General features: G+C 49.8%; 1 protein-coding gene across 1 annotated transcript in view; it reads left to right on the plus strand.

Annotated features, from left to right (window-relative positions):
• Positions 1-11,368: 11,368 nt before the first annotated feature.
• UNC5CL (unc-5 family C-terminal like) overlaps positions 11,369-13,103 on the plus strand; it is a 6,383-nt gene continuing 4,648 nt past the window's right edge. Inside the window, exons 1-4 of the mRNA XM_004710842.1 lie at positions 11,369-11,753; positions 12,281-12,581; positions 12,759-12,777; positions 12,889-12,946. Coding sequence (XP_004710899.1) covers positions 11,369-11,753; positions 12,281-12,581; positions 12,759-12,777; positions 12,889-12,946 — 763 coding nt within the window. The remainder of the gene's footprint in view (positions 11,754-12,280; positions 12,582-12,758; positions 12,778-12,888; positions 12,947-13,103) is intronic.

Here is a 13,103-nt window from a genome sequence, read left to right on the forward strand (position 1 = left end):
CCCCTCTCCCCCGCCTTCTTCCATCATGAACCCTTGATAATTATAAATTATTATTATATTTTCATGTCTTACACTGACCACTGTTTCCCTTCACCCACTTTTCTGTTGTCCATCTCCCTGGGAGGGGATTAGATGTAGATCATTGTGATTGGTTCCCCCTTTCTCCCCCCCACCTTCCCCTTCCCCTCTTGGTATTGCTACTCTCATGATTGGTCCTGAGGGCTTTATCTGCCCTGGATTCGCTGTTTCCAGCTCTTATCTGTATGCGACTTTCAGTGTTCTTCTCCAGCACCACAGCTCAAACGCATCAATTCTTCTTCGGTCTCCCTTTGTCAATGCCCCTACATTAGTATGACCTTCTTAAGACACAAGGAAGGAGAACTCTTTCCTAACAGGGTGGGGGGTACAGGTACAGGGCTTCCAACGTCTACATTTGCACTGCCCACATGGTTAAGGGACATGTCTCAGGTGACCTAGCCAACAGGGGTTCACCTGCCTTCAGATCCCTCTGGGGGTGAATTCAGAGGGGTTGTAACCAGGTCTTGTTGAAGTGTTTGGTAGCACCTGGGAGCTTCGTCAGCCCCACCTACATCTGAGGAATCAGAATGAGAGTTTTTAACAAGACCCCCAGGCGATGCCTACGCACATCGCGGTTTGTAACCTGCTTCCGTTCCGTCTTCCTTTCCCAGTGCTCCCAGCAGGTTCTTCCCCGGGCAACTGTGGCCGAGGAAATGAAGCTGGAACAATGTCGGATTTTAAAAATGGGGGTGAACTGGCATGCTAGACAGAAAGGTTCTGGGTCCAAGTCCAGCTAGAAATGAAATCTGGCCCCTACCCCAAAGAGAAACGTTCTCCCCCCCCTCGGAAAGCAAAGGCAGCCGGGGGAGAGAGCGCGTAGGAAGCACCATCTCTTGGCCATTGGATTCGGAGCAGCGTGGGACGCAGCAGTGCCCCACTCACAGATGGCCCACCGTGGCACTTTCAATGTGGCCGGTCCCCACAGGGCCGCCAAGAACCCTGGAAAGGCTAACCACACCTCATCCGACACTCCCACTTATGGGCTTTGACCCGTCATCCCCACCTTGCTAGTTATTTTCAGGACCCATCACATTTTTAAAGTTCAGGTCTGTTTTGGCTTTGCTTCGTCAGCTGAAGCCCTGGTTTTAACGACCTCTGATTGGGGTCAGCTAAGGCCAGCAAAGGGGACTGCTGGGGGAGGTTTCAAGATGTGTGTGTGTGTGTGTGTGTGTGTGTGTGTGTTAAAGTTCTGTGCCCAGGACCTCCCTCCTCTCGAAGAAAGTGCCCAGACTGCTGCGATTCCCAGCCACTCCCAGCCCTGGCTGGACTTTGTCAGCAGACCTGGACAGGCTCCTCCACCTGACTTTAGGGTGACTCGTGGGGAGGTCTTTGTGCCGGGAAGTACCAAGCCACGCCTATCCAGACTCCCTGCCTGCTGGGCTGCTGGCTTGGCAATTGGACCTGGCTGTCCCCTCTAGTTCTCAGAAAAGAAACTTCTGTTCCCGGATAAGCCACCAGCCTCCGGGAGCCCTTGGGTGGTAAGGTGAGCACTCTGCTGGGGTAGCTGGGGGTGGGGGTGGTGGTCCTTGTGATGGGGTTTCCTGGGGCCCAGGGGAGGAGGAAGAGGAGGAAAACAGGACTACAGGAAGGGTCACTGCCGGCTGGTGTGAAGACCTGGGGCCACGGTGGAAAGTCAGACTTTGCTAATGAATGCTGCCCATGAATTGGATCTGAAGTCATCCATTCCGGCACTTTTTAATGCCCTACGAGCACTGGGGTGGGTCTGGTGTTGGGTGCGGTGCAGTGAGAATCAAAGCTCGGGAGGGTGGAGAGTTTCCTCAGAGGCTTTAAACAGAGCTTTGCAGCAGGAGACTGCTTCTTTGTGCTGGAGGAGGCGGCCACCTAGGGGCAGGTGAGGCAGCCTTCCCAGGGTTCCTCGGCTTGGAGAGCAGCTGGCCAGAATGGGCTGGAAGTGGCCAGAGGAAGTGGAGAATGAAGAAATGGAGAGCCCAGGTATGGGGTGGAGAAGCTCTTGCTCACACTCACTAGCTATAGCGATAGAGAATCTACTCAGAGGAACGTGGGACCTTCCACCTTCCTGGGCCGGGGGCATAGAGCGATGCCCCATCCTGATTGCCTGGAAGAGCTGTCAGCCTGGGAGACCTAGGGCCCCGTGGCTGCTGGGCCAGGTGAATGAATGGGTTTCCTGGGAGAAGCCCAGTGGGGCTGTGGGAAGCCCTAGACTCCAATTGCTCTCGGTTTAGAGGTTGCTTCAGGCACCATCCAGTGGGGGTGGAGGAGGGGACTTGGACTCTGCTCTTTGGAGGCTCCAAGAAGGTGGCTGCTATCGAATCAGGGAAGTCCCCTTCTTTTTTCCTCGCCTGTGCTGGCCCGTCCTCTCTCACCAGAGCCTTGCCTGGCAGAGGGTGCGGGCTGGGCATCCCTCACTGGGAACCTAAGGGTGGGTCTCCCACCCCTCCTATTCATTTTGACCTTGTTTTTGGTTCATCCTCCTCTACCTCCATGTCCCCTAGAGATGGAAAGGAGGCGACCTGAGAAAATAAGAAGGGGTAGGAGAGAAAGGGGTGCTCCTGAAAGCCCTCGGCCTCACTGTTCATCTGAGCATCTGCCTTCTGCCTCCCACTGGAGTTTAATCATCCCCGCCCATCCTCCCTTATCAGTGCCACGGAGATAAGCATCACACCTAGCTCATCGTAGGGCTGCTGTGAGGATAAAGTGTAATAAGTCATGTCGGGTGCTTACCCTCGGCCAGCAAGTACGATGATTATTAATGTCGGGGAACCGCAGGGATGGAGGGGAAGCTGACTGCGCCAACCCCCAACCATTCTCACCAGATTTGGGCTGCCACCAATGTGCTCCTCAAGGAGCTGGGCGGACACAGTGGCCACAACCAGGGCTCAAACATGACAACAGTCACAGGGTGGCCCAGGACCAGGGAGTGCCTCGTTCCTGTGCCCACAGGGTCACTCTGGCTTGGAACTGACTTGCAGGCACCTAGCCCTACGTAGGCGGGGCCACCAGCTCCAGGGCTGGATTTTATGGCAAAAGAGCCAAGCGGAGCGTGCCTTTGCCGGCTCCATTTTCAATGAGGGCAGAAGGGAAACAGGTCCTGCCTGCCCCAGTCTACAGTCCCAAGGGTGCAGAGGACTGTCTGCTGCTGGCGAAGGGGGCACACTGGGCAGGGTGCTTGGTCTTCGTGGGGCTCGAGGAAGGAGGGAAGAAGGTGGGGAGTACAGTTGGAGCTATGGAAGGACGGGGAAGCTTGGGCCAAAGCCTTAGCTCCTGGTGGGAGTGAAGGAGAGGAAGTGAGTGAGGTGTGAGCAGCTTTGCCAATGCAGGCTCCGGTGGACCAGCCAGAGGGCCCTTGGAGGACCTTGTGAGTCACCCTGAGAAGAAAGGCATTGTGCCCCAAAGCGCCTACCATCTGTGCACTATAACACTCATGGGGAGCTGTTGGGGTCCATTCCCTCAGAGGCTCCTTGAAGTTGACGAAGATGTCCTCTTTGGTGGGACGGAACTCCCTCCAGCAGCTGGTGTCCAGAAGGTGTTCAGTTGGGTGGGGAAACCACACAGGACCACATATCATATAGAGGCGCCTATTGTGGCGGGATGGCGATGGGAGGGATTTTAGCACAGGGCTGGTGGGCCAGGGGAGGCGCTGCTGAGCAGGAGGGATCCAGGTTGAGAGAATAGGAAGGTGGGCAGGATGGGGAGAGCAGGTGACAGGTGAAGCAGAGACGTGCAAGAGCAGAAGTCTGAGGTTAGCGGTCCAAGGCGTGAGGGGCCCTGTTTGGCCAGAGTGGACGGGTACTAGTTGTTGTCAAGACCACTGACTCACGGTGACCCCATGTGTGTTTCAGTAGAACTGTGCTCCACAGGGTTTTTCAATGATGGATTTTCGGAGGCAGATGGATCACCAGGTCTTTCTTCTGAGGTACCTCTAGGCAGACCTGAACCTCCTGCTTTGGGGTGATAACTATTGACACAGTTGAGGGACTCCTGGGCAGATGTTGGAAATAAAGCGGCAAGAGGAAGAGCAGGAGAGAGGAAGAGGCAGATTCTGGGGGCTTTCGGAGAAGCTGGTATCTGTAAGGGAGGCCGCCAAGAAGCCAAAGTCCTTATTGAGATTCTGGCCTTGGCCGGTAACCAGGTGAGCTTGCGGCTCCTGTGTGCTTTTGCCCTGCCTCCTTCCAGCTTCACCTACGGCCCCCACCTTTGCTGTTCTTTCCACGTTTGCTTCCATTTTAACCCTTGTCACACTTGTCCTACTTTCTGACCCAAGCAAGGGCACAGAGAGACAAACATAGTTGGACAGTGCTTTATCATCTACAGGGAACCCTGGTGGCCAGGGTTACGTGGTTAAGTGCTCAGCTGTTAACCTAAATGTGAGTGGTTCGAACTCACGAGCCCCTCCATGGGAGAAAGATAAGGCAGTGCGCTCCCTGCAGGATGTACAACCTTAGAGACCCTGGGAGGCAGTTCTACACTATGAGTTGGTACAGGTTTGACAGTGACAGGCTCTTGTTTGATAGCTTCCCCTCCCAGTAGTCTGAGAGAGGAGTCTTGGGCCACTACTCAAAGTGTAACAAGTCCCAACCGAGAAGTGCTCTCAGTGTGTAATACACAGGGATTTCCAAGGCTTAGTATAAAAAAAAAAGGACTGAAATAATTTTTGTATGACACCGATACTTTTACATGGATCCCACATGGAAATGCCATCTTGGAAGATCGTGGTAATGAAAATGTGTCATTAAAATGGGTGACTCCCATTCTATTTTTACTGCACAACACTCTTCTAGCTCTTTTGCTATCCTTTTACATTTACATCCCAAACCAAACCGAGCTACACAAAACCCCAGCGAGTTGCTACCAGTCAATTCCAGCATACGTGGCGACCCCATCTCTGGCTGGTTCTCTGGATGGAGACTGCCAGGCTCTTCTTCGGAGGCACCTCTGGTGAACTCAGACCTCGGCCTTTTGGGTCACAGCTGAGCATGTCCACTGCTCTGACTTTGAGAGTCAATATCTACATAAAGGTGGGAGTGTGTGCACATATAAATATATGTATTGTGTGAACGAGGTCATTGTCAGGTGCCCCGGAGTCAGTTCTGGTTCACAGTGACCCTGTGCACAGCAGCCGGAGACACTGCTGCCGAGCACACACACACAAGCCCCACAAGTGTTAGGATGGAGGCCCGGGCCACAGCCACTGTGTCAGTCCATTGAGTTGAGAGCCTCACTCCTTTTCACTGGCCTTCCACTTGACTGTCTTTTCCCAAGGACGGGAATCCCCTGATAATCCGTCAAAAGGATGTGAGAGGAAGCCTCACGTCTAAGGAACATTCTTCGTCCAAAGCAGATTTGTGTGTCCTTCTGGCAGACGATGGCACTCTCAAAGTTCTCTATCTGCCCCAAATTCAAATGCCTTGATCCGCCTTCAGCTTCATGACTTTGAGCTTCATGAGTTGGAACTTCAAGGATAACAATCCTCATTCATTGTTCAGCTTTACTACGCCTACGAGGTGATTGGCACCATCGTGGCTTGCATCAGGCACACATCTGAGTCTTCAGAGTGACACCTTTGCTCTTTCGCACGTTGAAGAGTTCTTGTGCATCAGATTTGCCCAATGCAATATGTCATCCGATCTCTTTCTTTGAAAAAAAAAATCATTTTATTGGGTACCACTTGCTATTTCCGTGGACATTGATTGCGGATCCAGGCAAAATGAAATCCTTGACCACCTGAATCTTTTCTCCCGGTATCCTGATGGTATCGATTCCCCTGTGACTTGCTTGTGCCTGGCTCCACTTGGAAAGAATTGTCCATGTCAGCATCTGTAGGTCAAGGTAACTATTTTGAGAGATGAAGAAACAGAGGCACCTTATACAGGATGGCAGGTTTATGTAGCCAATGGCCCAGCTGGTGTTTGGACTCACGTCGTCTGATTCCAAACTCAAACTCTTTCTTCTATCACAAAGGAGTTTAACTTGGTGGACCTGGCGATGGGGAGCCGTGGCAAGCTCTTTTCTTGTTTCCCTGAGGTTGTATTTATTTTGCTGCCCCTGTTGAGAATACGTGTAGAAAACCCTACACTGCTCTAATCGTTTCTGTCTGTGACATGTAGTGACGCTGGAAACATTCTTCGATCACCCTCCTCTGAGGGGTTCCTCTGGCATGAGCGTAAACGCACTACTCCCCAGGGTTTCTGGCTCATCGTTTGAGTTGCTTTTGTCAATTGGGTTCCATCTAGAGAGTTCTTCGAAGAGCAGGATGCTCAAGGCAGACCTTTTAAAAAAATTTTACGTTTAGCTCTTGTTTGGTTATTTATTTATTTAGTTGCTATCGTTTGGTTTTAAGAAGGCCTCAGGTATATCGGTGTAAGGTTTAACGATTCTCTCAGGGCAACGTTTTTAGGGTTTCATCCACCCTCCAAGGCTCCAGCAAGTCTGGAATCTGGGAGAATTTAAAAATTCTGTTTTTCATTTCTCCCTTTAAGAGTCTTCTATGGAATCGATAATAAAAATATTCAGTCATGGTAGCGGGGCACCATCCCACCCCTTCTTCTAGTCTGACGGCAAAGGAGGTTGTTTATGGGGGTAATTAGGTACAGTTTCCCTACCTCCTCCTCTTCCTGACTCCTTTCTCTATTGCTCCTGGTAAACAGAGAAACAATTGTTGTGCCTTAGATGGTGGTCTTCAAGTGTGTAAGGCCCCAGGCACTATGCAACGGACCAGTAGAACACAAGCATGAGGGATAGTACACACATCATGAAGGTCCTTCACTGTGATGTCCATGAAAACATCACCCTAAATCTCCAAACCCAGGTGCCAAATCCCGTGAGGCTCAGCAGCCACACGACTCTTTGTTCCTGTTCAGTCTCAGGTTTGGGGCTCTTTGTTGGAAGTCTATCTAGCCTACAACTTTAGTCAATTCAACTTTCTGTAGGTCTGTAACTTACTGTCAGCAATTACAATTGGGGCTTTGCAAGTCTTCCCTTAATCAATGTGATTTCTCCATCACAGTGAAATACCCCATCCCCTCCCACTGCCCACTCCTGCTAATTATGATTCAACTCTGGTTTCTACCTATTTGTTTTTCCTTATCTGTTATTCAGATGGACTTATTTCACGGAACATAACGTCTTCAAGTCCCATCCGCACTGTACCGCTCTCAACACTTCATTTCTGTTGCTGGCAGAGTAGTCTTCCGTGGTCTGCACATCTGCACCACATGCTGTCTACCCACTCTTCTGCTGATGGGCACTTAGGTTGTTTCCACCCTTTGACTATTGTAAACAGGCTGCAGTGAACATTGGTGGGTCCACCTCTCTCCAAGTCTCTGCTTTCGAGTCTTTCGGGTAACTATGTAGGAGTGGAATTGCTGGGTCACATCATGTTTTCAAGCAAGGCCAGTCCCTGGGAAAGTCCCCTGGGCATCAGTGAAAAAGAAGAAGCCTCTCAGTGAGAGGAACGGACACAGTGGCTACAACAAGGGTCTCAAACAGAACAATGGTGAGGGTGGGGCCGGGCGGGGCAGTGTTTGTTCTGGTGCACACAGGCTTGCTGTGAGCTGCAATGGAATCAGAGGCACCGAGCAACAATAGTAATTCGACTTTCAGCTTGTGTGTGTGGAACGACCGCACTGTCTCCAACCCCCGCCAGGCTGTTTTGCATTCGCACCAGCGGTCAGTCAGGGCTCCATCTTTTTAAAAAAATGTAAATTATATTATTATGATTATTTTCTGTTTTTTTTAAAAAATCCTAGCTAGCCTATTGGGAGTCAACTAGTGATTTTGATTTGCGGCTCTTTTATAGCTAACGATACCGAGCGTCTTGTCCTGTGTTTGGTGGTCAGGCAGATGCCCTCTTTGATGGCATGTCTATTCAAGTCCTTTACCCTTTTCATGATGGGATCACTTGGCTTTTCGTTGCTTAATTGTCAAAGTTTTACATACGCTTTGGTTACTAGATTCTTGTGGAACATAGTCCTGAAGATCTTCTCCCAGTTGGTAGCTTGTTTTCCCCCCTTTTTTGGGTGGTGGTGGTGGCAGCCATGTCTTTGGATGAACAGCAGTTTTGAAGTTTCATGATGTGCCATCTATCTAGCTGTCTGTCTAATATTTTGGTGTTTGCACCTTCGTTATCATATTAGATGATTCAATGGTGAAAGCTAAGCCTGGCCAACAGCGTTGCCTCTCCATTTCCTTCTAAGAATGCTATGGTTTGAGTGAGCCCATTGTAGCAGCCACTGTGCCAGCCCATCTCATTGAGGGTCTTCTTTTTCTCTGACCTGCACTTTACCCAGCATGACGTCCTTTTCCAGGGACTGGGCTCTCACTAAAATATGTTGCAAGTAGCTTGGAAAAGAATCTCACCATCCTCACTTCTAAGGAGCGTTCTGGCTGTACTTCTTCCAAGACAGATTGGCTTGTTCTTCTGAAGTCCATGATACTTGGAGTATTTTTCACTGGCATCGAAGTTCAAACTCATGGATCCTTCTGCAGTCTTCCTTATTCATTGCCCGCATTGATATGCAGATGAGGCCATTGAAAATATCAGACTTTGGACCAGGCACGTTTTAGGCCTCAGATGGACGTCTTTGCTCTTGCACTTTAAAGAGGTCTTGTGCAGAAGATTTGCCCAATCCATTATGTCATTTGATTTCTTGACTGCTGCTTCCAGAAGCATTAATCGTGGATCCAAGTAAAATGAAATCCTTAGCAACTTCAATCTTTTCTGTTTATCGTGGTCCAGTTATGAAGAGTTTTGTCTTCTTTACACTGAGTTGCAATCCATAACGAAGGCTGTCATTTTTGATCTTCATCAACAAGACCCTCAAATCCTCTGTTCTTCAACAAGTAAGGGTGTGTCACCTGCAGATCACACGTTGTTAGTGAGACTTCCTCTAACCTTGATGCTGTTTGTCTTCATCCAGTCTAGCTTCTTGAGTTCTTTCCTCAGCATTCAGATTGAATACATTTGGTGAAAAGATACTATTTTGCCACACACCCTTCTTGATTTTAAACCGTGCAGTATTCCCTTGTTCTGTTTGAACAAAGGTTCAGGTTCAGCATGAGCACCAGGAAGTGTTTTAGAATTCCCATTCTTCTCAATGTTATCCATAGTTTGCTGTCAAGTGCATTTACATAATCAATAAAACACAAGTAAACATCTCTGATTTGTCCAGGAGCAAAGTTCTGAGTCTCTTTTGATATCCACCTTGGACTTTTTTTTTTCTTCCCTGCATTTTGAACGATCTTTTGCTTTCTTTGCGTATGATGCTCTTGGTGTCATTCTGTCATTAGGGTGTAGGGTATCACATCTGGCGTTGGAATGTCCTCTCATTTCAGGTGGGACCTACGCAAAGCAAGGTCATATTTTGGCTTTTGTGGACTTGTTTAAGTTTTCTTCTGTTTCAAGTTCAACTTACACACGAGCAAATGATTGTTCCGTAGTTGGTCCTAGCTTTGTTTTGGATGATATTGAGCATTTCCATGATCTTTTTTCAGGTCAGTGTCAGACTGAAGACATTTTCAGAATCGCTCCACTTCTTCACCACTATCTTTAGTGGTAGATGTGTAAATTTGAATAGTAGCTGTACTAACTGTATTTTCTTGTAAGTGTATAGATAGTATCCTGTCACAGATAGCATTGTACTTCAAGATTGATCTTGAAATGCCCCTCTTATGGATGAACATGATGCCCTTCCTTTTGAACTTGTTATTCCAGGCTCAGTAAGCCAAATGATTGACTCAAGATAGCCAATACCTATCCATTTCAACTCACTAATGCCAAGGATGCCCCCCTATAAGTGTTCCAGTTAATTTTAGACAACTCACAATTTCCCTAGATTCATACTCTGTGCATTCCATGTTCTATTATTAGTGGACAGTGACAGCTTCCTCTCAATTCTGGGCTGTTCCCCATCAGCAAATGAAGGACTCAGAAGCTCTGCTTCATGCATGTCATTAAAATCGGCTCTACGTTGAGGAGGCAGCTCTTCCGCAGGTGTATTCTGAGTGACTTTCAGCGTGAGGGGCTCACCTTTCGGCACTGTATCAGACAATAGTCTCCTACTGTTCTTGATAAACTATCCAGTGGCTGATTCTCGGAAGTGGGCAGCCTACTCCCTCTTCCTAGTTTGTCCTTACTCTGGAAGCGCTGCTGAACCCTGGTGACCATGGCTGACCCTGTTGGTATTTGACATAGCCGTGGCACCCCTTCTAGCATCATAGCATCATATAAGGCACCAACAGCATGACAAACTGACAGATGAGTGGTGGCAGATGACCATAGATAGGCTTATTGCTTGATTGTCAATGCTATTCCATTGGGATATGTGTCTGTTGTCATTCCAGTACTCGGCTGTTTTAACTACTCTAGCTGTGTATGCAAAAACCACACTGCCATCAAGCTGATGTCCACGCATCACCACCCTAGAGTGAGTTTCTGACACCGTAACTCTTTACTGGAGTAGAAAGCCTCATCCTTCTCTCTTGGAGGAGATGGTGGTTTAGAACTGCTGAGCTTGTGGATCCCAGCCCAACTTGTAACCAGTATGCCACCAGGGCGGTATAGTATGTTTTGAAATCAGCAAGTGTGAGTTCCCCTACTGTGCTCTTCTCTTTCAAAATGGTTTTAGCCATCCAGAGCTCTTGCCATGCCACATAAAGTTGAGGATTGGTTTCTCTATTTCTGTAAAGAAGGCTGTTGGACTTTTGATTGAGATTGTGGTGAACCTATAGATCGCTTTGGATAGTATTGACCTCTTAGCCCTATTAAGCCTTTCAATCTATGAACCTGGATCATCTTTCCATTTACGTTTCCTTCAATCTATTTCAGCATAGTCTGTAGTTGTCATTATTGAAGTCCTTCACGTCTCTGATTAGATTTATTGCTAGGTATTTCATTCCCTTAGATGCTACTGTCAATACAATTATTTCCCAGATTTCACTATGAGATTTCTCATCGCTGGGATATAGAAACCCAACTGATTGTGTTGTTGGTGACCTTGTATCCTGCGATGTTGCTAAATTGCTCGAATGACTCTAGAACTTTACTTGGTGACTCTTTGTGGGTTTATAGCAGGTTCGTAAGCAGGGAGAAAAGAGGTGAAGTTCTGCGGGAGGAACTTCACCCGACTGGATATGCTGGGTGTGCTGGAATGAAGACCCCTTGCTCCCCCATTGCATCCCCTTGGAAGCCAAGTCTCCATCCTGTCAACCAGGAGAAGGCTTGAGCCTGGCACTGATGTCTTCTTTTTCCCACAGGCTCCTGGCCTTGGCTGGCACAGAGGTGCAGGGCTGGTGGTATCAAGTGACCAGGTGGATGTACCCCCAAGAGAATTCCTTCCAGCCCTTGCAGTTCCTACTGCTGGTGGGGGTCCCAGTGGCAAGTGTCCTCCTCCTGGCCCAGTGCCTCCGATGGCACTGTCCTCGCCGGCTGCTGGGAACGTGCCAGAAGCCAGGTGCAGAAGAAGATGCTGTGTGCCAGCCCACTCCCTTACCCGAAAATGAGACCTCAAGCCCATGCCCGCCAGTGACCCTGTCAGAGATGGCTGCCTTCTACCAGGAACTGAACACGCCCACCCAAGGCCACACAGTCACTCGCCAGCTGATGAATAAACTCCTGCTCTTCTCCGTTCGAGAGGTGGATCACCGTGGTGGCTGCCTGATACTCCAAGATACTGGCATCTCCTTGCTCATCCCACCAGGTAAGAGCCACTTTCTCGATGGGGCCCTCCACCCTCCGATGCAGTGCACACCTGTTCGGATGATGCTTTTCACAAAGGCACCGCACCTAAGGGAGCATCACTCAGAAGCAGCTTCATAATGTTGAATTTTAGGATCACTTCATTGACTCTAGTCAAGCTATGATGCTATTGACTCCAAAGAAGGCGGGGCCTATTCCACCTGCTTTGTGATGGCTTCCTGGCACATGGAAGTCAGCGGAAGGCCGAGTTCTGACAAAATCATAATGGCAATTGCCTAGTCAATGTAATAAAGAGTACAATGTAGCAAATTCACAAAGTGCATTGCAGGACTTGAGGGGCAGCCTTTCCAGGAGGCAGGGACACCACAAGTCAGTTCATAGTCATCTTGCTCCTGTTCCATATTGTCTCCCCGTGTCCCCTGCTGACAACACTCTCTTAGGCTCCTGTCCACGCTCCCTCCCACCCTGCATCCTCCTGCAAGGGGTGGACTATCTTGGCAAACGCCTTCCAGCTCTCTGTTTCCCCAGGTGCTGTGCCCATGGGCCGCCAGGAGCGAGTGTCTCTGGTCCTGGTGTGGGATCTGTCAGATGCTCCATCGCTATCCAAGAACCAGGGGCTGGTGAGCCCTGTGGTGGCCTGTGGGCCCCACGGGGCCACCTTCCTGAAGCCGTGTACCCTTACATTCAAGCACTGTGCCCAGCAGCCCAGCCAGGCCCGCACCTACAGCAGCAACACAAGCCTGCTGGATGTCAAGGCCTGGAGGGCTCTGGGGCGGCCAGGGGCCTACACCTCCCGAGATGAATGTCGAATCCCCCTCTCGCACTTCAGGTAGGTCCCTGCCTTTGGCTTATCTCCCTGTCCCGATCCCTCTGGTGTGGTCTCCCCTGTTCCTTTTCTGCCTGCCTGCTCCGACCTCATTGTGTTCCACGGCAATGCTACTTTATCAGATGGGATGGTTTACCAGTCCTTTGTGCCCATGTGCCTCTCTCCTGTCCCTCTACCCAGGGCTGTGTATCTCCCATCGGTAGCTCCACTTGTCCAGGAGTGTCTGGCTCAGCCTGCGTTCCTTCTAACCACACTCCATCCTGTGTCTGCCCTCCATCTCGTTGTGCTTCTAGGACCTTCTGTCTCCCAGACTTCTTGCCAGCCCATTGATGAGACCAGGGCCACGAGTGGCATTAATCTCAAGTGCGGCAACTCTGCCCCCATCTCCCACCTTCCCTGGCTGACAGTACTCACTGACTCCCCATCCCACTTGATGATGACTCATCTTCCCCTTAGACCACCCCCACCCCACCTTCTCTTTACTCACTGGGGTTGCTCTCCTCATCTCCCTGGACACCCCCCCCC

This window comes from Echinops telfairi, unplaced genomic scaffold, assembly GCF_000313985.2.
Source record: "Echinops telfairi isolate 266 unplaced genomic scaffold, ASM31398v2 ScPeMD7_3533;HRSCAF=4204_1, whole genome shotgun sequence".
NCBI lineage: Eukaryota > Metazoa > Chordata > Mammalia > Afrosoricida > Tenrecidae > Echinops > Echinops telfairi.